The 24,813-nt window shown below is 46.0% G+C and overlaps 1 protein-coding gene and 1 pseudogene across 1 annotated transcript in view; both read left to right on the plus strand.

Annotated features, from left to right (window-relative positions):
* LOC147458780 (ATP12 protein-like protein) overlaps positions 1-24,813 on the plus strand; it is a 120,055-nt gene that overhangs the window by 47,621 nt on the left and 47,621 nt on the right. The window contains exons 2-3 of the mRNA XM_086510223.1: positions 15,674-15,836; positions 15,977-16,254. Coding sequence (XP_086366349.1) covers positions 15,674-15,836; positions 15,977-16,254 — 441 coding nt within the window. The remainder of the gene's footprint in view (positions 1-15,673; positions 15,837-15,976; positions 16,255-24,813) is intronic.
* Positions 21,519-24,117, plus strand: LOC147458781 (uncharacterized; annotated as a pseudogene).

A 24,813-nucleotide genomic window follows, 5' to 3' on the forward strand; every position in this document is an offset into this window, starting at 1 on the left:
GGAATAAGTATTACTTCCAGCTCTGAGTACGGAAATTTACCCGCAAAATTTCATCGGGAAAAATCTGCGTAGTGGTTCGCGTTGGCCATGTGTGCGAAATATCTTGTGCAGTAGGTGCACACAGAGCAGAGCAAGGGAGAGTGGGTTTTCTCTTTGTTTTTTTTTTTTTAAAGTTAGTTTTAAAGTGAGTGAGTTCACATGGGTTTTTAAAAAATTGGGGATTGGCCGGCCACTAAAAAATGAGGTCACTTTTTTTAATAGCGTAAATTGACTTGCTGCCAGCCAGCGTAGAAACTTAGTCCAGCGTAATGAATTTGCAGCAGCGTAAGTATTCAGCCAGCATAAGTATTCAGCCAGCGTAAGTATTCAGCCAGCGTAGGAAATTGTGTAGCGCAAGAAACTTTGAACGCCAGCGATTTGGGAAATTGTAACGCAAAAGCAGCCAGCGTTGTGTCTTCTACGAAGGCAAATGTCAGCCCAACGTTTCATAAATTCAGCCTCTAGTGTACGTGACTCTCAGGGAAGGGGTGCGATCTTTGGGAAGGGGTGGCTTCCTTGTGCCCTCTCGCGAAGAGGTGCCCTTTGGATATGCAGCAGCCAACAAAGGGAATTCAGCCCCTTGCGAGTGAATGGGCACACAGGCGAAGCGACACACCTGTATGCGAAAGGGTGCGAGCAAGGTGAAGAGGTACCGTCCGTTCACATGGAGAGGTGCGCGCACAATCTCGAAGGGACACCACCCGATGAGGAGGCCAGGTACGTGGCACTCCCGCAAACCCACATTTGCATCCCTGTCCTTTGTTCTATATGTATGTAATTGGAACAGAATAGATTTAAGTTACCTCATGCTTGTATGCACATGCGTACCATCTTTCTTCTGCTTCCATGCAACCCCGGGAAGGGGTAGAGTGTAGCGGCGAGGGTGAGAGGCTCACAACCTTCGGGTCTCAGGAAAAAAATTTGCTCTGATACCACTGTGAGGATTCTAGGTGCTAATCCTTAATTAAGTACTTAAACTCATGCTTAAGACGTAAGAAACTTGAACTGTACTCGAGAGAAGACTTAGAAGACTCTGTGTTTGATTGATTGAAAGTGTGATACAAGGGTTCCTTTTATAGGAATTGAAGTACTCAGTGAAGAGGCATGTCTCTTTGTGAAGAGACATGACTTTAGGCGAAAAGACACATCCTTTCGGCGAAGAGCTGCAACCATTGGGTGAAGAGTCGCATTCGTAGGGTGAAGGGGTGTGACCAGTCGTCGAGGGAGTGTGGCTTTTGGCGAAGAGGTATGTCTTTTGGGCGAAGGGGTGTGACCATCCAAGCGCAGGGGTCCTCCTTGGCATGCATGGCACTTCGCGTATCTGCAACTAGGAGTAGATGTGCACTTCGCGTATCTGCAACTAGGAGTAGATGTATTGTTGTTAACATAGTCACAATAGAGAGAGAGAGAGAGAGAGAGAGAGAGAGAGAGAGAGAGAGAGAGAGAGAGAGAGAGAGAGAGAGAATAGACACAAACCAAAACTCTGGAGTAGGGAAGAGGGGGCGATCAGTCCCCCATGACTACCAGAACAAGGAAACCCGTACAATGATCAGATGATATGTGGAAGTGGGTACCCCCCTGGCCCCATATATAGGTGCCCAAGGGGAGGTAGGGAAATGTAGAGAAAAAACGCCACGACCAGCATGGAAAAATATATAGGGTGCCCAATACAAGGTGGGTGGCCGGACAATGCAGTGGGTGGCCAGCCCAGAGGCATACTAGCCATACATGTATGCCCTAGACTTGTGAAGCAGCAGAGTGGTGTAAATCTAATATAAAGGACCTCAAGAATCTCCCGTTTCGGCACGGCTAGAGGACGAATAGCCAAAGAGAGGGCATTGGAGGAGTTTTCTCCTTGAGAAGTGGCTTGGAGAAGTGTGAGCGAGGGGCTGAGGGCAACCGAAAATTTTGGAGAGCAGTGTGGAATGCCTTGGGAGTTGTGTGCAGCTACCCTTTCAAGTGCAATGACTTGCAAAATCCAGATCTTGTAACTTCAACATGGCCTCCCCTTGCTCGATCGCCCATGACATCAACCAAAACCAACAAATGGCTATGGATAGCAGATCAACCATCGAGTTAGCGGCTTATGCCGAACCATAGTTCTCAAGGAAACCGACATATTGTTTGGCTCGAGAATGTGAAGCCAAAATCAAATGGATGAGTTTGCTCGAGGACAGAGGCAAAGGAAAGCTTGACATGGATGGCAGTACCAATACTCCGTTAGCTGTCTCGATACCCACCACAAGGTCCGACAACAGTTGTTTTTATTGTGACATGACGCTTTGTTTGGCTTGGGAGTTTGAAGCCAAAGACAAAAGCAGGAACTCACAGGAAGACAAAGGCAAAGGCAAGCTGGCAGAGATAACGGTGATAAAGATTGGACAGAGGAGATGGGCATGGCAAATGTGGTGGCGACCACAGTGGCCATGAAACCAGATTTCTAGTCAGAGGTCAATTGTCGCCACTAGCTTCAGCCTGCAGCCAGAGAGAGGCTTATGAGTGGCAGAGGGGCAAGTTCTCTGGATAATTAATTTGGATCCTTGTGTTGGAGTTCAAGTTATTGGCGTTTGAACTCGTGGGTCGGAGTTCAAGGCACATATATCTGGCAGGGAACCAATCAGTCGTATCTAAAACACTATGGATGAGTGCACCAATCCATTGTTGTTGGTCGGATTATGGACGTGATGTGTTTCAAAGCTCATTGTCTGGAAAGTTTTGGACGTGATGTGTTCACAGTTCACGAGTGGGGATTCTTCATTCTTGGATGAGTTTGGTCTATAGTTTAATTTTCTACAAGGCAACCGATGCTCAAGATGGCATTCTTCTAAGGTACAAAGGTGAGGGTAGCAAATCCGAGGTATATCCACTTGGTCTCACTATTTATGTCCACTATGAGCTGCAGAGAGGGTGTTAGAGTTTTGGCATCTCATGTGAACTGCCCAATGTGATCCCATTATTTAGTTTGGCTTTTAGGTATTTATTTCACCTATTTGTCAAAGTCTGGGTAGGGCAATTTATTGAGGTTGCTATATAAGCAACCCTCAACCCCCATTGTATTGTACAATCATGACTCTCTCTCTCTCTCTCTCTCTCTCTCTCTCTCTCTCTCTCTCTCTCTCTCTCTATACTTCCGCATCATCGACTTTAACACGGAGGTCAACTGAAGGTAGTAACTTAAAAGCTCCCTGTGAAAGAGAAGTATCCTCAAAATTACACTCTGAGGGAACAACTGACTCAATCCCACGTTGGAACAAAGCAAACATTGCCGCTGAAAGCTCCATAGGTAAAGCTAAGAACTCCCCTTAAAATAGGAAGTCCCCCTCCCGCTCAATCGTGGAAAAGAGAATGAGTACCACCAAAAGAAATCTGAGACAACTTGAGTAAAACTACTTCCTTTGTAACTGAATAGCAAAACTTGAATCTCATGAAACTCGAGACTCAAAGAGAATAACACCATCGATAAACTCGGATTGCAAAGAATAGGAAGACCTGAAAGGTCGTCACCTTAGGATCATGTTTGCCAAAGAAGCCGTCGAGGTCTAAAGACCTAGCTACTCAAGCAAACTATAACCGGCCTGTACAACGTAGAGGGCGGTACTATTTCAATTACCTGTTAACTTTACACAGAGCATTGAGAAGGGAAGAGAACACAGTTGCGTCCAGCGACTAGAATGTCACTGCGCACACGAGACCGACACCCTGTAGGCCCCAAAGACTGACGCCCCTTTTGGTATTTCTTTATTCAAATTAAGGTAGACGATCCGACCACTTCGTACAAGCTTTCACAAAGCTGTCCAAACCTGGCGAGGGCTGAAAACGCAGGTTTTCGACCTGATTTTGGCAGCATAACGGCGCAAAAACCCTTGTAGGTCAAAAGCATCTGTCTAGGACGGATTCCCTCGCTATCTGGAAGCTTTCTGGTGAGCTGTCACAGAATTTCAGCGGGCTGTAATTCCCTGTTTTTCACTGTCGGGTGCCCAAAAGCCTGAACACACATCCCAAGGCTCTCACGAGGCTCCCCCGGTGTTCCCTTGCAGTTTAGGTGCGAAACCCTAGGGCCTAAACCTGCAGAAAAACACAGGAGGCTGCAATTCGCTGTTTCGGATCGTTTTTAGCGGAGCGAACACGCCTACGCGTGTCCCAAGGGCTCCCGCACGCAATGGGACAGTTCCCCTGTGAATTGGACGAGTTTTCACGCGAGAAAACTCTCCCAACTCGCAATCTTTCGTGATGGAACTGTGCCTACGTGTGGGGGATTAGCAATTAGCTAATCCGGTTCCTGTTCAGAAGGCTCTTGCCTTGGCAAACACGCATAAACCCCCATAACTGTACATGTTCATATGAGTAGCCCAACTAGTGGGGCATTACCATGTGTGCCAAAGGGGAGAGAGATGCACGAGAGCAAATCATCGCGCTACATGAGACAGAGGAGAAGGCAAGCTTTCCATTAAAGCTGTAAACCTGCACCCACTACTCACACACACACTGTAGCTCACTTATGATAAAAAATCAGCCTCCTCTCTCAAATTGGGCACCCCCTCTTCATGCTGGAAATGGCAAAACAGCCTGGAGCCGCCATGTGTCTAGTTTGCCCTTTTGAGTTAATTCTCTAGTTCCCACTGACTTATATAGTTATAAGTGAGTTTCCGAGTGGCCCAGACTTCATTTGGCGCACATAGGCTTCCATACTCATGAGAATTCAGTGCTAATTGGCCCGACCAGTCCCAAACTGACCGACCTAGACTCCCGTTGTGAGAAACCTATTCGGCCGCAGCCGTTTCACACTGGCCATGCAATGTCCACTTGCACCTTTTCAAGGGTTCCGGGGAAAACAAGTAAAAATAAAAATAAATAAAAATACCTAGTACTTATTTACGAAAGGCAACAGGAAAATTACACCTCTTGGTGACACACCCCACCCTTGAAATACTGCAAGCGACCTCGCTTGCATGCCAATAATACAGTTAGTATCTACTGATATCACATATATTCTATGATGGGAATCCAAGATATATATGCTTCCGGAAATGTAGCGTTAGACGATTAAACAATCCCACCAACCTGGCTACGACACATATATCAAGCATAGAAGTCCTCTAGTGTACTCTCAAGCACAAACTTTTCTAGCTAAATTCTGTATGGAAAGAGTAGATACAATTTCTTAACTACTCTCTTGAGCATCATGAACCATGCTCTTGCCTTGCTCCAAAAAGTCTACATCAAGTCACTGTGGGTTCCATCTGAAAGGCTTCAAGATACAATTGCAATAGTTGAGGTGAATCAACCAATTCAGACTCTTCCATCCATTTGGCATCCAACGATGGATAGTTCTTGAACTTCACCAAATAGCGTCTTGCAACCTTTCCTCTAACCTTTCTTTCTTTATGTGCCAATATCTGTTCAGGAACAAGGATTTCATCCAATTCTTCCACTTCGGGTTGTTCCTCATCAAGCATATTCTCTGGCACATCACCAACAAAGGGTCTTAGAAGGCTGACATGAAAAGCATTATGTATTTTCCAGCCTTCGGGTAGCTTCAACCTGTAAGCTACATCGTTGATGTTTTTTGAAATTTGAAAAGGACCATAATATCGCATACTGAGCTTAGGAAACAAGCGTTCCTTGCTTTTCCTTTTCCTTAACCTGGCCTTTTCAAAGCGCAAAAGCACCCAATCACCAAGTGAAAATACAAGTTCACGACGGTGACGATCAACAGCTTTCTTTTGCTTAGCCTGAGTCTTCTCAAGAGCAATCTTTATCTTCCTGTATGTTTCATCCATATCTTGCACATACTTATCTGCCTCAAAAATCTTGTCTTTAGTCTGCAAAATGGGCGGGACTTTCTTCCCTCCTTCCACTATCTCAAATGGTGCCTTACCTGTTGACGTATGCATAGTTTTATTGTAAGCATATTCAACCAATGGAAGATGGTGTTCCCAAGTTGCCTTGTGCTCTGACACATAACATTTGAGCAGGTCCAAAACAGTAGAATTTGCCTCTTCTGACTGTCCATCAGTTTGCGGATGAAACGAAGAAGAGAACTTTAGCGTAGTGCCCATGTTCTCAAACAATGCCTTCCAGAAAAGACTTGTCATACGTGGATCCCTGTTACTGACAATTGACTGAGCTATCCCGTGATATTTAAAGATATTGCTCATAAATATCTTGACCATGTGTTTTGGCTTTATCTTCTTCTTCACAGGAATGAAATGGGCCTGCTTACTGAACCTACAAATGATAGTCCAAATCCCATCATTGCCTGTTTGCGTCCTTGGAAGATCAAAGATAAAGTCCATTGCTATGCTTTCCCATGGCCTGTCAGGGATCGACAATGGCTGCAACAATCCCTGTTGCTTTTGCCTGTCAAATTTGACTTTTTGGCATACTAAGCATGATCTTACAAATGTGTCAACATCTTGACGTAAAGTTGGCCAATAGAAGAATGCCTCAACCCCTTTCACTGTCGCATCAATTCCACGATGCCTAGCATAAGGTGGAGCATGACTTTCCATCAAAATCTTTGGCCGTAACTGTTTAGTAACGCATAACTTTCCATGCATCATGAGAAAGTCATTCTTAAGCATAAAGTGCTCATGATGTTGCCTATCAACAAGCTGGTCATATATCCTTGCAAAATTTGAATCTTCAGCATATTGTGTCTTCATTTCGTCTAGTTCACAATGGTACAGAATTGACACTGCTGAAATTTGGGGCTTTCGTGACAACGCATCAGCCACCACATTCTTTTTCCCTTGCACATGCACAATCTGAAAATGGAACATTGACAAGATGTTTGCCCATCGCATGTGCTTCTCAGACAACTTTGTCTGTGTGAGAAAACATCGCAAGGTTTGATGATCCGTTTGGACAACAAAATCAGCCCCTAGCAGATAGTGTTTCCAACTAGTGAGAGCATGAATTACTGCCAACAATTCTTTCTCATAGACTTGCAAGTTCCTTTCAGTCTTCAAAAGAATTCTGCTCTCATATGCGACTACTCGGCCATTCTGCATTAGAACTGCACCAAGACTATGGCCACACGCATCACACTGAACCACAAAAGGTTTTGAAAGATCTGGCAAAATGATTACCGGATCTGAAGTCAGCTTCTCTTTCAAGTGTTTGAACGCTAAAATTTCCTTGGCTGTCCACTTGAAAGTAACTCCTTTTCCTTGTAGTGCAAGGAGTGGAGAAGCAATCTCAGCAAAATTTCGGATGAACCTCCTGTAGTAGGAACATAAGCGTAGAAAGCTTCGAATGTCATGTACGGACTTCAAGTCTGGCCATGACCTAATTGCTTCCACTTTAGCGGGATCCATGCGTACCCCATCCTTTGAAACAATGTGCCCAAGGAAGTGAATCTCTTGCAAAAAAAATTCACTCTTCTTCGCATTAATGAGTAGCTTGTTCTTACGTAACTTATTGAAAACTGCAGTCAAGTGATCCCTATGCTCCTCTTCAGACTTCGAATAGACCATCATGTCGTCAAAGAAGGTACCCACGAAGTTTCTATGTGGTCTAAAAATTCTGTCCATCATTCTATTAAACGTGGCCGGAGCATTTGTGAGACCAAATGGCATAACAAGAAACTCATAGAGACCAAATGTTGTCCTGAACGCAGTCTTATGGACATCTTCTGGCCTAATGCGTATCTGATGATACCCACTCTTTAGGTCTATTCTTGTAAACAATGACGCTCCCTCAAGCCGATCAAGAATGTCATCTATCCTCGGTATGGGGAACCTGTTCTTGATGGTATTCTTGTTCAAGGCGCGATAGTCAATGCACATGCGCCATGAACCATCCTTCTTCTGCACTAAGAGTATAGGTGAACAAAAAGGGGATGAACTGGGCTGAATCAGCCCCTTCTCTAAAAGCTCGTTGACCTGACTCATAATCTCTTTCTGCTGGGCTGCACTAACCCTGTATGGTGGTCTATTCGCTGGACTAGAACCTGGCACAAGATCTATGGTATGATCCTCAGGTCTCTCAGGAGCTAACTCCCCTGGCAAAGAGTCCGAAAAACAATCACTGAAACCACTCAAAAAAGTTGACCTGTCTTTATCTAAGGTAGACAAATTAGATACAACTTGAGGTACTTCTTTTGCAAAGATCAAGTACGCAGAAAGATGATTCTTTATTACAGATGAAATAGCAGAAGCAAAAACAACTGGAACAGACTCGCCTTTAAGCTTTACATCAAGGACATGAGTCTTTCCTCTATGTACAAGGGTAATCTTTTTGTTGTAAGTATCCACCATAGCATGCAACCTGTAACACCATGGGATACCTAGTAACACATCACAGCCCTCAAGTGGCATAATATGAAACTCTTCCGTATCCACATAACTCTGAATGTGCAGACGAAGCTTCCCCAAAATGGGAGTAACGGGCTCTGAATGACTTGGGCATACCAAACCTGCTTCCCCTGTCATACCCATCTCCTCTGCACGAATGCCCAACTTTGATGCCAATTCTGGTAATATGAAAATTTGCACGGGCTCCTGGATCAAAGAAAACCAGCACTGTCTGGTCTCTAACTTTGCCCCAAGCTCTGCACAACTCTGTGGCATCTGTGTTTGGCTGGTCTCCAACCAAATCTGGAACAAGTCCTGCACTTGGCTTTGGCTTCTTCCCTTTATGGTCTGACTTGTCATCCTTATCCCGTGACTTCTTCTGTGGGCATTTGTTCGCAAAATGTCCTTCTTGTTCACAAATGTAGCATTTCTTGGCCTCCCTAAGAGCTTTCCGTTCTTCAAAAGTTTTGCCAGAAAAATGCCTCTTTTGTCCTTGTCCTCATCCTGAAGAAGACTTAGATTGCTTCTTGGACGTATCACCTTCTTCAGCGGAGGGCTTCTTTGTGGGAGGCTCAGAAGGCTTTGCTGCAACATTGCCCTTGGCTGAAAACTGTTTTCCTTGGGACCCTTTCTTGTGGCTATTAAATCCATCGGAATCTCCCATTGACAAATTGCTGGCCACTCTTGCATTCTCTATCAACTGAAACATATTCATGACAGTAGTCTTTGTGCAGTAGTCCGTGATTTTCTTGGGCAATCCGCAACAGTACTTCTCAATCTGTTCTGACAATGGCACAAACCTGTAAGAGGTGACTGGCAATAGTGTGGCCCAAAACTGTTTATAACTTTATTGTACTCTTCCAGATTCGAACACTGTTTAGCATTCAACTCGTGCCATTCTGTCATCACATCCACTTCAAAAGTGTTTGTCAACCATGCAGGCCCAAAAAGTTGTTTGAATTGGACCCACGTTGTTGGGGCTTGACCTTGGTTCAACAATGCGGTCCACCATTGAAGCGCATCCCCTTTCAAGAAAGTGGCAGCCTTGCGTATCTTTGAAGATTCCGTGAAGTTTCCACCAGCATAAGCTGCATCGAACTGCTGTATGAAGGTCAAAGCCTTCAATTGGTCCTCAGTTCCTCTGAAAGTTTCAAACTTCACTCCCTGCCCACCTTCCTTGTAATCCTTAAGCTGACTCAAAGGAGCCACATTATCATAAACAGGTGCCTGTAACAATGGTGCTCCATGAGTGTTCATTCGAGTACTCGCATCAACTGTTTTTCCTGTCATATCTGCATTTTGTACGTATGGCTGCGAAAAACCAGCTATACCAAATTGTGTTCCAGGCACTCGAAACTGGCCATAGGCACCCTGAAAACATGGTTGGACACCCATGTTCGCGTACATAGGGTTACCCATGCCTGTTTGCATTGTCCCGAACACATTACCTGGCATATAACCTGTGGAAGGTCAAGCCATAGCTTGAAACACTGAACCACCTCCAAAATAACCAGGATAAGTATTAGGTAATGGAAGGGTCTGACGCATAGCGTGCTCATTACTCCCTTGACCATTCACAAACGGTTCTTGTCCAGTTAAAGCAAGTTGCTTTGGATCATTGGACACCGCTAGTTGCTCAACCACATGGGCTTTCCCTCGAGCATCATGAGTCCTCTGCGCATTGGAAATCTCCTTTTCTTGCAACGGCTCAGTCGTGCCTTGTGTAGGAGGTTGAAAACCCTGTGTCGGAGCGTGTAAGAACTCTTGCATCCTTGGGTTGTTAGCCAACTGCTGAAACATGTCCATGCAGCAACGCAGTTGAGTTCTAAACAACCTGTCCTCTTCTTGAAGAGTTGAAGGAACTTTCTCCGTGCCATGTGAGGAAGATCCCTCTTCAGGTACTTGGTCTCTCTTCTCTGCCATATCGACAAGCTCTGTGTTGCTTTCACCCACAACAATCCACGCTGCACTTTTTGAAGAAAAAGTGACTATCCCGTCGATGGAACCATATAACCGGCATGTACAACGTAGAGGGCGGTACTATTTCAATTACCTGTTAACTTTACACAGAGCACTGAGAGTTCTGTCCAGCGACTAGAATGTCACTGCGCACACGAGACCGACACCCTGTAGGCCCCAAAGACTGACGCCCCTTTTGGTATTTCTTTATTCAAATTAAGGTAGACGATCCGACCACTTCGCACAAGCTTTCACAAAGCTGTCCAAACCTGGCGAGGGCTGAAAACGCAGGTTTTCGACCTGATTTTGGCAGCATAACAGCGCAAAAACCCCTGTAGGTCAAAAGCACTTGTCTAGGACGGATTCCCTCGCTATCTGGAAGCTTTCTGGTGAGCTGTCACAGAATTTCAGCGGGCTGTAATTCCCTGTTTTTCACTGCCGGGTGCCCAAAAGCTTGTACACGCATCCCAAGGCTCTCACGAGGCTCCCCCGGTGTTCCCTTACAGTTTAGGTGCGAAACCCTAAACCTGCAGGAAAACACAGCAGGCTGCAATTCGCTGTTTTGGATCGTTTTGAGCGGAGCGAACACGCCTACGCGTGTCCCAAGGGCTCCCGCACGCAATGGGACAGTTCCCCTGTGAATTGGACGCGTTTTCACGCGAGAAAACTCTCCCAACTCGCAATCTTTCGCGATGGAACTGTGCGTACCTGTGGGGGATTAGCAATTAGCTAATCCGGTTCCTGTTCAGAAGGCTCTTGCCTTGGCAAACGCGCATAAACCCCCATAACTGTACATGTTCATATGAGTAGCCCAACTAGTGGGGCATTACCATGTGTGCCAAAGGGGAGAGAGAGATGCACGAGAGCAAATCATCGCGCTACATGAGACAGAGGAGAAGGCAAGCTTTCCATTAAAGCTGTAAACCTGCACCCACTACTCACACACACACTGTAGCTCACTTATGATAAAAAATCAGCCTCCTCTCTCAAATTGGGCGCCCCCTCTTCATGCTGGAAGTGGCAAAACTGCCTGGAGCCACCATGTGTCCAGTTTGCCCCTTTTGAGTTAATTCTCTAGTTCCCACTGACTTATAAAGTTATAAGCGACTTTCCGAGTGGTCCAAACTTCATTTGGCGCACACAGGCTTCCATACTCATCAGAATTCAGTGCTAACTGGCCTGACCAGTCCCAGACTGACCGACCTAGACTCCCGCTGTGAGAAACCTATTCGGCCGCAGCCGTTTCACACTGGCCATGCAATGTCCACTTGCACCTTTTCAAGGGTTCCGGGGAAAACAAGTAAAAGTAAAAATAAATAAAAATACCTAGTACTTATTTACGGAAGGCAACAGAAAAAATACACCTCCTGGTGACACAAACTCCCTGAGATCAAATCAAATGTTCGCCACTTCTTTGCATCTGCGAAGATCAAGCTTGTAGGTACAATCCAATAGAATATGCCAAACTGCGTACAGACTTGGAAGAGCACATATACTCCCACTATAAAAACTTGCTTCCATAAAATCTTCAACAAAATTGTTCTTTGTACCGTTGCTATACCTGCAACTGAACAGTGCAATCAATATCTAATACACAACATGAAGGATCTCGACAAATCTGTTGTCGATCATCAAGAAAACTGCCAATAGAAGGTTGCAAACTTGTCCCAAAAGTGGTGCTGACAATCTCACAAGAGATGGTAAACTTTTTGACAACTAGTACCGACAAGCTCAAAGAAGTGACCAAATGTGTAACCACTGAGGAAGGAGAGACATGGAGAAAGGGGAAGTTCACACTCCATCAAAGAACCTCCTTGAACTGTTGTCACTGTTGGCTAAGGGTCTGGCACCACCTCTAAACCTCATCCAAGGAAGTCGGATGATCAAACAAGAATTGGTGTTGGAGGTAGAAGTATCCCCCTTTGCCTGTCAAAGCCAAAGCCAACTTCAACCCATGCATTGGAATAGGCACCTGAATTGTTGCATATCGGATAAACAAGAGTCAATTAAAGCCGGAACTAGAACGTCCATCCTTAGATGACAAGGAAAATCAAAGAAAATCCTTTGCTTCAAGAAGAGAAGAGATCCCTCTTTGTGATCCATAATCCACAAGCCTGTACAAAAGTGCAGCCGAATCATCAACCTGCTACCCATCGGATAGAAAGACATTTGCAAAAGGCATAGCAAATCTGCCAATCCATCTCCTCGAAGAAAACACAGCCATAGAAACCTCCTCCAGAAGTGTTGAAGAAAATCCTACTGCTGTCCAAACACTTCTCTCTGAAGAAGAAGCTAGAAATGAATAGCTCCCCCTCTGGATCCAACAACCGCATGCTTTCTCCCTTTGCGGGAACGCGTGATAACATGACTCCATAACCAAACAATCCAACACTGCTACACATCCTGAAGCCTCCATCGGGTTCCTCTCGGTGAAGAGAGGTCGGGGTAATCAAGGGTAAAGACGGGGAAGTTGTAGACGAGGATCCAAGGCCGCCCCATACGGAAATCTGCCTCAAACTTGGAGAAAACCAGGGAAAAACAGCAAGCTTCTTCTCTCTCAATCACGTCCAAAACCGCATCGGATTAGCCGTATTTGAGCATCCAGGGTGGTCATGTCACCAAAGGCTCTGATACCATGTCAAAGGTGGCAGAGGAAGATGCAATGAAGACAAGAACTGGCTCATGTTCTGGTGCGTACCTCGACTCCGATCTAGAACACCTGCAATGCCAAACACATGAACAAGGCACACCTGTGGAGAAGAGAGATCACTAAGGTATAAAGAGACGAGACATTTGAGAGAGAGAGAGAGAGAGAGAGAGAGAGAGAGAGAGAGAGAGAGAGAGAGAGAGAGAGAGATCTGGGAGAGGCTCTCTATTGTGAAAACAATCTGCTCATACAAGTGACCACTGACACAGTCTCCACATGGGCTGCCCTAGCCTCATGACGAAGCGAGGCTTTGGTGGGGGCTCCTCCTAGCAAGAGAATTGATTCTGGAGAAAAGAAGGAAACATTTCTCGTGTAGAGAGCATGGAACCTCCTCTTTTGTGCCTGCACCTCTGCTGTGGTGCTATGCATCGTGGTGATCACATCGTCTCCGTAGAGATGCTCTGAGAAGAAAAACTCTAGGGGAATGCCCCTGCCACCCATCATCTGCATGACAGTGCTGCCCTGCACACCGTGGAGAAAAATGCTAGGGATGGGAGGCCAGCAAAAACGCTACGCATGCTGCTGCCCCCCTCCCCCCCCCCCCCCCGGGGCGTGCATACTCCTCCTAGGGCTGCCCAATGAGGGCGCCCTGCACCATAGGCTCTTCACTTTGTACACCTCTTGTGCCCTGTCCACTATATACCCACATATGTCTAGGTCGGCTGTCACCAGCGTGTGACTACTATCTATCCTTTTTGTTGATTTCTTTCTTATTATCTATTTACTTTCACTTTTTGGAAACACCCCTCGGGAAATCTAACTGCCCTGCATTGCATAGCTAGTGTGGAACTGTCCAGAGGGAGTCCAGGCCTGAGGGCAAGAGAGCACTAAGGTTGGACAAGGACTATGGTTAGCCAAGTGGGGTCATTGACTAGCCAAAGTGGAATCCTTTGCTACAGAGGCTACATTTCAGTTCTGGATGTGGCCGCAGTGTACAAAGAGGGTCGGATGACCTAGAAAGATACAATGGCAGCATCTCCTAAAGTTTAGGGAACTGCTATTTTGGGACCTGAAAATGTGTTGACGTCATTACCGCCGGAATGACAAAGGGAACATTTTCTTACTCTGCCGTGAAGTCAACTGGGCAACCGGTTGGGATATTTTTAGACGGCAACCCCGAAACGGGAAAATGCTTATAAATGTGCCAAGTGGCACCTTCTGGTGCACTTGCCTCATGCAACAAGAAGTGGCGCTGAATTTAGGAGGGGGAGAGCCTCATTTTCAGTTTTGTCACAGGTTGAGAGCTATGGAGTGCTTGCTTTCCCTCTTATGCACAGTGTGGTGCCAGGAGTGATGCCCTGCACGCTACGCACTGCCCTCTCTCTCCCCTTTGGCAGTATGTTATGCCCCTCTAGTGGGCTTTTCATTTGACCAATGTACAGTTGTGTGGGTTCATGCGCGATTGTCGAGGCAAGAGCCTCTTGCACAGGTACTGGATTAGCTAGCGGCTAATCCCCCCCGCAGGTACAGGTGAATTCGGAGAGGTTTCACGCTAGAAATCTCGTCCGATTCAAAGGGCAAGTAGCCCTACAGGTGCGGGAGCTCGAGGACTTGCTAAGGATGCGACCGGCACGCGAAACGGAGCCCGAAACAGTAAATTACAGCCTGCTGTGTATTTTTGCAGGTTTAGGGTTTTGGCCCTAAACGGACCCTAATACCCCCAGGAGGTTCGGGGACGCAAGGGGACCGTTGTACAGGTGATCTGGTGCATTTTCAGGGCTGAAAACAGAGAATTCAGCGTGCTGCAGATTCTCGCCAGGTTTTGCAAAGTGCCCGTATGCGTCGAGAAAGTCAGCCAATGCGTGGGAATACTGACTGTGAAGGGTGCTAGTACAGTTATGCTGCCGAAATCGAGCTGGAACAGTGGAAATGCAGCCGTGTTTGTGCGGGGCAGCTTGTAGGAACCACAGCGTTTATTCCCTCTTTTGAACAATAAAGAAATACCGAAAGGGGCGCCTAAGTTAGGGGCCAATCTGGTGTCCGTCTACTCATACATGTGCAATCTAGCAGCCTGTATCCCTCTCCCCTTTGTTGTGTCTTGAAAGTACAGGTAAAATAGACGACTAATAATGGGTGAAAGCTAAATCAAGGTTTGAAGTAAAGATTACCGCCCTTTTTGGATTGAACAGGCCGGTTTCATCGGCCAGCTGTCCACCAGCCCCTATGACCTGGAGAAATGGGAAATAGGGAGCCATATGGTCAATGGAAAAAATACTCGCAGGGATTGGAAAAATACTCCCACCTTGTAGGAGCCTAATGGCCATGGAACAGAGCCAAAACCGAAGGCTAAACATACTATACACAACCCGACATGAGAAACCTACCTCACACGGCCGGACACAGCCACAAAACAGCCCTCACTGCCTAGCACCTGTCCTTGGGGCCGACTGGATGAACCATAGAGATGTCGAAACTCCCCCGGATTCCATCATACACCAGGGTCTCTGGAGTCTGTACTAGTTTGGATTGTTTTGTCTTTTCCGATAGATAAGAGGACATGCACACATGTATACTTCATTTGTCTCATAGGCCGACTTCGGCCTCATATAGATGTTAAAAATTCTTTTTCTTTCTGAACCTTATAATCCAGAAGTACAGACCTTTCTGAGCATACTTATTTAAAAATTGTTATTTATAGTTGAAAATGACCTCTTATCATCCTGTTTTACAGGATCAAGATGCAATCAGGCCTTTTACGATGCCGTTGATGAAGCTCGCCTCCACAGCGATCGACAAAGTTCCAAAAGAAAGGGAAACGATAATCCATAATTTACTGGAATTTTTTCATACAGATGCTACTTGCTGTCGAGACAAGGAGGATTCCCCCCTTGGTGGTATGCATGAGTCCTCAATAAGAATGTATGGTGAAGTGTTGCAACAAGTTATATCTGTTTCATTGAGCCGATTGATGCTATTGATGTTTGTCTGGATCAATTTGGTCATTCACTTTGAGTTAATAGTATCATTTGGGCAGAGTTACAGGCAGAGGTGATGAATCCTCTGTTGGACTGGATGAAAAAGGAGTTTGGATTCAGACCAAGTCACTCAATGAGCCTGTTTGTGGGTAATCAACCTGATGAGGTGGTTAATGCCTTAGAGAGGGCCTTGAAGAATACAAATGACTGGCAGCTGGCTGCAATAGATGCCCTCTCAGCATCAGCTAAGTCGCTTGTGGTAGCTATGGCAGTTTATCGGGGCAGGCTGGGTATTGAGGATGCCACTCAAGTAATTCGGCTCGAAGAGGAATTTCAGGTTAGTTACCATGTTTTCAAGAGGAAATAGTACCTTAATTCTTGACAAAGTGGAAGGGGTGTTCCAAAATCACTATAGCTACTCTCAGCATTGAGGTTCTATTCAAAGGTGCTGTATGAACTAGCATAGCGTCCTAGGCTATAAATGCAGCAATTTTAGAAGATATATATGGACTTGACATGGAAGCTTTCCTTTAAGTGGTGATTACAGAAAAACAATTGGAGTCTACGTGTCTTAAGCATGGCTGGGGTGTTTGGAATGTGAAAGGCTCGCGGTATGCTTCATTTTGGGGGCCTTTGTAGCAATGTATTCACATGTATACAAAAAGAAAGTGTATGTGAATGTGTGTTTTATGGGGGGGGGGGGGGGGGAGGCGGGGGGCATATATTGCTACCAAGCTCTACACACACTGGGGTAATTGGTCTCATCAATTGATGATAGGAGTTTCAGCCGATGTTGTATATGCCTCCAGCTGAGTACATGGCTAGAATGACACTGTCACAAACTGTTACGTGTCAAGCCACAGAAGACCAGAGCCAACCTGCAGATCTGGGCCAAGGGGCCTAAACCCTAGAAGCAGTAGAACAGCAGAAGTTTTCACCCACTTACAGGTTTTCCCCGAGGGGGGCAAATTATTAAAGAGCTTTACCAATTTATGGGACCCCCGTCTGGTGGGGCCCAAGTGACCCTAAGACAGTTACAATAAAGCATCCACACACACACTCTGAAGAATTGCATAGCAAAGTGATGACGTGGCAGCAGCTGTACAGACCTTCTGCGTTTTGCGTTGGCTGCAACGTGGCATTGTTCGGCAGCCCGTGTTTTGCGTTGACGTGGGAGGTGTACGGATTTCTGTGTTTTACGTGCTGGCAGTTTTGGGACCAGATTCCACTTATGCCAGTTGCTTAGACTCATAGCTTTTCATGTAAATTGCTTTTGGGCCTAGGGGCTTTAAATATGAGGGTGGGCTCTCTTATCTGGCATCTTTGCGGGAGCAAGTGCAGAGCGGAGCCATCTCCTGTATATTGAGTTGAAGCAATATAAAGAAAGACCGAAAGGGGTGCTAGGGTTCGGGGCCAATACTCTCTTGGGGTGGAACTCCGCCACTCTGCGTCTCGTCACTCGTATGTCGTGCATCTCTTTTAGTTCAGTTGTTATTGAAATACTTAAAGTTTGTCTCGTTTGATCTTTTTCCGTTGGCACGTGGTGCGTTAGGATCAACACAAGTTCCATCATTAGTGCTAATATGGCCCAATGCAATGGGAAGAGGCACCCCGTGCCAACTAAAAAGAACAGATTTGGATAGACTTTTAGCACTTCAAAACAATTGAAGAGAGAGAGAGAGAGAGAGAGAGAGAGAGAGAGAGAGAGAGAGAGAGAGAGAGAGAGAGAGAGAGAGAGAGAGAGAGAGAGAGAGAGAGAGAGAGTTTTAACATGGTAGGAAACTACCCAAGAGAGAGAGAGAGAGACACGGAGTGGCGGAGCACCCCTCTTGGTATTTCTTTATAATGTTACAACTTTTGCGACTCTACTGTGCTCCAACGCAAGGTAGGATGCCAAAGTGAGAGCCCGCAATAGGCCCTTGGCCTCCAAAAAGCATTTGCTATGAAAAGCAACTGCATCCAAAAGCAACTTGACCAAAATCTAGCGCCCTCTGGGCTGAAGTGTAAAACGTGGGAGTCCGTACAATGCCATGTCATCATCTTCGCGAATTGCGGACTGGGTTGCCGCGTCAGCATGCTTCAGGCAATTTGGCTTCTGCTTGCAAGGGCTTTGAATGTTTTAGGTCCCTCTCATCCGTTGTTCTGCAAATTGGTAGGGTTAGGTTTTTTAATTCTAACCCCTCTGTCTTCAGTTAGGGTTTAGGCCGCTCGCTTGGCTTCAACGAGTTGGTCAGATAGATCCCCAAGGTTTGCCACGTCAACAATTTGTAACATATCCCCCTCTTGAAAGAAAAGTAGTTGTTTGCAATTAGTCCTGCAAAACTTCATTAAGTTAGTTCAAAAATACGAGGGTCATTCAATATTCTCATTTCGTATTGGAGCTCTTTATATTCTGTCGTAGTAGCGTTAGCCATCACACCTAGACCTCGTTGATCTTCAAAAGGGTGTCTCGATGCACTAAAGTCACATACCTTGGCAATCTCACCCAATTTGGAAAACTTAATGGTACATCAGGATGCACCACAGACGATCACAGATGCAAGTACAGGACATATGAAGACATAAACTCGCCGATGAATACTCTTCCTGAGAATGGAGGTTCCAAGCAATGAGAAATTCAAAGGCCACACTTCTCCCATGAATATTCCCCTCGAGAACCAAAGTCCGGGCCATGAAATTCAAAGGCTTGATGCAACCAAACGCTCCCCAGACCGTAGCTCGTGTCACTTGGAGGTTCCATATACAATTAAACGCTTCCCAGACGATAGCCTGCATCATTTAGAGATTTTAAAGACAACACTCACGTGAATACTCCTCCCAGGATCAAGACTCGAGCCTTGAGCTATTCTCAGATATTTTCAATCAGAGTTCTCTTGAATACTCCTCCCAGACCGATGTCCGAGCCATGAGTTATTCACATGTCAAATACAACATTGAAGTCAACATCAAAATTAGAATCAAGTAATCTTGTTTGGCACCAAGACAAGTTCAAAACATAAAAATTCAGTTTCAAACAAATCCCCAAACAGTATTCTCAAACAAAGTTCAGAATCGTAGTAAAACTAGTGGTTCTTCTTAAGGGTTTTCCATCTCTCATGCTTGAAAGGCAATGTTCATTCATTCTGCAGCCTGGTATGTGTTGTTTGCGAAAAGCACTCAAAAAATAATTTTGACTTGTGTTGCAGAACCCTAATTTGTTGTTGAAATCCTAATCTTCCAAAGTTATCGAAATAAAAATCTGTTCACGTTAATGTGTAGGTTCGTCAAGAGGATCGACTTTGTCTTCTGTTGCATATTCAAATTCTCAGTCGTTAAAAGAGGTTTTTAGAGGCTTCTGCAACATTGAGAAACGTTAAAAAGCATGTTTTTTGTGCTTTTAATGGCACACCTCAAGCTTTGATACCACTATATCGAGAAGGGGCATGTTATGTCCCGATCACAAGAGAGGGGATCTAGTCTATGACAACGTCGGGATGGGTGTCAAGTGTCTGCCCGGACATAGCGGTCACATTTATAAAACGAGGCCAAGGCCTCATTTGCAGTTATCGACCCCCACTAGCAGAGTGACAGTGGGTGAGCCTGCGAGGCTAGGTGTGTGCGAGGTCACCTCGAGGAGGTGCCTACGTCCTCAAACGTGTGCTGCCGGATGTTGGATATGGTCGGGTGGGTCCTCCGACGCGTGTCCATGGGCAATTAGTATAGTGAGGAGCTCCTTTTCGAGTAGGTTTCATGTTATCAGAGTCGGCATGGCTACTAGAGGGATTGTGTGCACACATGTGGAGAGTTTTTTTTCAAAAAGTCGGATGAGGTATTTCAACGGCTAATTACTGAAATTACTGATTTCTCTACTCGTGATTAGTGTACGGGCAATAGTTTATGTACTGTTTGCTGATTTTTCATAAAATCACAGTATGTGTTTCCTTATTTTTCTGAAATTTAGCAAAAAACTGAGAAAAGCAGGCAAATTTCATCTTTATTTTACACACACACACACACACACACACACACTGTCTTTCTATTCATAGAGCCACCAAAGGAGAGAGCAGTTCCTAGTAGTATTTCCCCTTTAGCAAGCATCGCCATGAGAGGAGAGAGAGAGATAATTGTAGAGAGAAGGGGACTCTTTAGCATGGAGAGAGAATCACGGAAAGGGACTGCCTGTGTACAGAGAGAATGAGACTCACCTTGCAAGGTGGAGAGAACTCACCAACTGATTCCAATGTGGGGAGAGAGAGAGATCGCACTGCGTGGCACTCCGAGACAGAGAAATGAAATAAAATTAAATAAAATGTTATATTATTGTCTTCAAAAGGCCAAAATGACCTATGAGACCAAACTGTTACAAAATTGTGAATCTGATACCATGTCTGGGTACAAAAAGACTAGAACAAAAATACTACTACTACTACTACTAGAATCCATCCTAATCTGCACTCTGGATGTTGAGAGAGTATGGCTCGAATCCTTTGCTGTAGTCTCCGTCGATGCTGTGTAGCCCCTCTCCTCAATCGTGGCCGTCTGGATTTCCGTAGCTCCAATGCTCGGTCGATGAGAGTGTCGGTAATGCTCGAATGAGTGTGGGCCGAGCTCTGCAGTGATGGATGCTCTTTTGGCTGTCTAATATCTAGTGAAAAAAATTTTGTAATCCGTCTCTAAGACTGTCTCTCTCTACCTCTCCCTAGTAAAGTGTCTCTATATCTGTGTAACTCAAGTACATATAGCCCAAGACATCTCTGATCCTCATAATTCATGACCCTGGAGAAAGGACTGAAACCCTTTCTAGATAAGCAGTGGAATCACGTATGTAATGTAGCTCTGACTCTGGCTCTAGCTGGCATAAGCGGCATATCCTGTTGTCTGCTGGTATCCCTTTGAATCTACCAGTCTCAATTTCCAACTGATGTGAGGATGTGCCTATCTAACCAATGGCACACTGCAAACCATGAGACATATGTGTATCCATGTAGCCTGGTTGAATCACAAACCCATCTCCTGTGAGGTGGAGAAGATGCTCTCTATAGAAAGCCATCTTCGTGCCCAACTCTTGTGGCGGCTCTATCCATGTCCTTGTGGTATCCAACTGGATCAGGTCCTGACGAATGAGTCTAGTAATCTCCACCCGTGTAAGAGACATCGAGGGTGTTTGAAGTGAGTACTGGAAAGGGGGTAGCCTGTCCATGATCAAGCCATGCATTTGAAACCATGATGTCATCTGTGCATACCAGCATGAAGTGTCCCCCTAAAGAGCTATCTGTCTGGAAGACTCAAGGGACAGTCTAGCCACAGTAACACGGAACAGGCGGAACGGGGGCATTTCGTTCTATAACGGCGTTCCGAGCAAGGCCGGCCGGGGAAACGGCTACGGGAACGGGCGGACGTTCCGATTCCGGAACGTAACAGCGGAACGGCGTTCCAGCCGGGACGGAACGGGCCGGAACGGCCGGACTGAACGTCTGGCGGCAGCTTTTAAAATTCAAATCTGGGTGGCAGTTTTTAAATTTCAAAAACAGGCGGCAGTTTTTGGAGCGCCCACTCATGGGATGGTTCACACTAGAGGTGTGTGTGTGTTGGGGGGGGGGGGGATCTTCACTATTTTCTCCTATAAAAGCTAATGCACACCCCTCACAATTTCATAGCCCTCACTCTCTGGCATTGCTACTTGAGTCTTGAAGCGCCACTCTCTCCCTCTCACCCTCCCTCTCAAGCTTGAAGCTTGAAGCCACTCTCTCACACTCTCTCTCAAGCTTGAAGCTTCAAGCCTCTCTCACCCTCTCTCTCAAGCTTGAAGCCACAAGCTCTCAAGGTTGAAGCTTCATCCCTCTCGCAACTTGCAAGCTCCATTCCAATTTCCTTCATCGCATCCCTCTCTCAAGCTCCATCCCTCTCTCAACTTTCAAGCTCCATCCCTCCATCTCTCTCTTGAGTTTCAAGCCTCAAGCCTCAAGTCTCAAGCGCCATCAACATGGCACAAGCTTCCGCATCAAATGAAGGTCCCTCGGTTGGTAAGAGAGGAAAGAAGGATGAGCCTTCATGGTGGGATGAGGTGCACTCCGAAGTCTTGGGCAAAGAAGGCGGTGCAAGATCATGGACGTGCAAACTATGTGGATTTCAATGCAAATCCGGGACAAGCAAGGTTCGAGCACATCTCCTTCACATAGTGGGGGAGCAAGTGAAACTTTGCATTATTGTGACGGCCGAGAAGAAGAAGGAGCTTGAGATCAAGGATGCCATCATAAGAGCCAAAGCAAATGATCGACCCAAGCGGAAAGCCATTGACCCCAATCACTTGGTTTTTCCTTCTTCTACCACTCATTCGCACGCTTCCGTTGGAGGTAGTAGTGCGGCGGCTCAATCATCATTTCAAACGAGCACTCCCTCTCATCCCACCCATCGTCAACGAACTCTAGATTCGTCATGGGATCCCAAAAAGAAGGAGGATGTGGATGCCGGTGTTGCCCGTTTTTTTTTATCACGATCATATCCCTTTCATAAAGGCTCGGTAAGTTCCAAGTTCTCAATGCTCTTTCATATCATGACCATAACTAGTATGTTTGTTTTTCAATCTACATTGTCTTCTCTTTTGACCTTTGTGACATGTACATTGTATAGGTCGGACTACTTCAAGGCAATGTGCACAAGGATTGGGGATTACGGGTCACACTACGTGCCACCCACTTCAGAGGCCCTCCGTACTACTCTTCTTGATAGAGAGAAGGCCGTTGTGGAGATGGCAGCCGTAAACATGAAGCGACAATGGGCCAAGTATGGAGTGACACTCATTGCAGATGGATGGAGCGACACAAGGAGGAGATCCATTTATGGGCTTGTGGCTTATTGCAAGGGAGAGATGTACTTTGCCCACTCACATGACGCCACAGAAACAGGGAAATCCGCCGATGTGCTTGCTGGAGAGTGGGCGCCTGCCATAGAGATCATTGGCCCAGAGATGGTGTTGCAGCTTGTCACGGATGGGGAGGCATCAAACAGGGCAGCCGGCGCCATTTTGGAGGGCATGTATCCCCGCATCAAAGTGTCATTTTGTATGGCACATTGTCTCAACAACCTTTTAAAGGATATAGGGCGCCTACCTTGGATTGAGCCTCTCATTACAAGTGCGTCCAAGATAGTGTCCTTCATCAACAATCACAATCTCCTTCGTGCTGCATTCTTGAAGCGGTCAGGGGGTAAGGTTCTCTTGAAGTATTGCGAGACCCGCTTTGCCTACAACTTACCTAATGGTTCATCGCCTATGCGAATGTCAGAGTGCAGTGCGGCAGATCCTCATCAGTACGGAGTATACTTCCTCATCCTACGCAAGTTCAGTCGCAGGGATCTTATGTGCAAGCAAGTCAGAGGATCCCCAGTTTTGGGAGTCACTGAAGACGATAGACCAAATGGTACAGTCGGTACTCCACTTGCTTTGAGTAGTTGATGACATGCAACCTTGCATTGGCAAGGTTTATGAGGCAATGGATCGCATGGTGGAGGCCCTCCAAACACTTGAGCCAGATGCAGATAGGTTTGAGGAGATTAGCTTGCTTTGTCAGAGCAGATGGGACGCCTATGCTTCCCCTTTCCATGATGCGGCTTTTGTGCTGGATCCAGAGTTTCAAGGTGCAGGACAGGAGCATGATGGGGAGGTGACCAAGCAATGGAACGAGATCTTGACCATGTTTCACCCTGATCGAGAAGAGCGCCGCAAAATCAAGGATCAACTTGCTATGTACAGGGATATGCGAGGATCATTTGGGCTTGCCGATGCCCAAGTTGATTGCACCAAGATCTCCTCAGTTTTGTGGTGGCAGGACTATGGCTCAGATGGGCCAGAGCTTCAGAGACTAGCTATCCGCATCCTCAGCCAAGCGGTACCTTCTCTTGCTTGGAGCAATTGTGGAGTGTTTATAGCCACGTTGCATCCAGGAAGAGAAACCGACTTGCAGTGGAGAAAGCAAATGATCTTGTATTTGTGAGTGCAAACTTGCGTATGCTTTGCAAGTCGGCATCCAAAGTATCAGATCCCTTTCTACAGAGGGAGATGGAGGCAGAGGCGGAGATACTTGGGGAGGGTGGATCTACAGAGGTTTTACATGAAGTGGATGATGCGGACGAGCCTGTTGGGGATGAGGATTGGGATGACATCCATGATCTCCATGACACCACTATAGATTGGCAGGCTGGCTCTTCTGCCACTGGTCCTTGAGCCTTGGCCCTTGACATGTTTCCATTATGGCATTTTGGCATCTATGTATTGAGCTCTTGAGTCCATAGTGGCTAGTCTTTACTCTTGAGACTCGACTCTTATCTTTTCTCAGTGCTTACCTTTTTGTAGTGCCTCGGCTGGCCTTATAAGCCACACTTGAGTTTATAGTCATAGTCTTTTAAGTTTTTAATCCGTCTTTCTGTCTATTCAACTTTATTGAGCTCTTCAATCTTTGCACTTCCTAGATAATGTTATTTGTGATGCACTTAGTATGTTATGAGGTGTCTACAACCCCGGTAAATTGAATTTACATCCGCAACCACTAACGCGCATCGTGCACAAGCGACATGTTGAAACTTAAAACATGCTTGAATATAATTCTAATTATCCAAGTAGGTGTTAGAAGCTTGACTTATAGTTGTTTCCTAACTTATAGGTTGTTTTGAGGCTAATTTCAGCGTTTTTTGGTGGACCGTTCCAGCGTTCCCGTTCCGGTCCCCGCCTATACGTTCTGGTACCGTTCTGGAGGCCCCTGTTCCGGTTCCCCGTTCCCATTCCAAGTAACTTTGAGTCTAGCATATCTGTCTATAGTAGTATCCCACAAACTGTGCACAAAGGAGACTGGTATGGTAAGCGCCTCAATCTCCATAGGAGGGGCAGCTAGCTCTGCTCGAATGATAGCGTGGGCTACGGAGA

Source organism: Adiantum capillus-veneris, chromosome 4 (assembly GCF_014529385.1).
Source record: "Adiantum capillus-veneris isolate H3 chromosome 4, ASM1452938v2, whole genome shotgun sequence".
NCBI lineage: Eukaryota > Viridiplantae > Streptophyta > Polypodiopsida > Polypodiales > Pteridaceae > Adiantum > Adiantum capillus-veneris.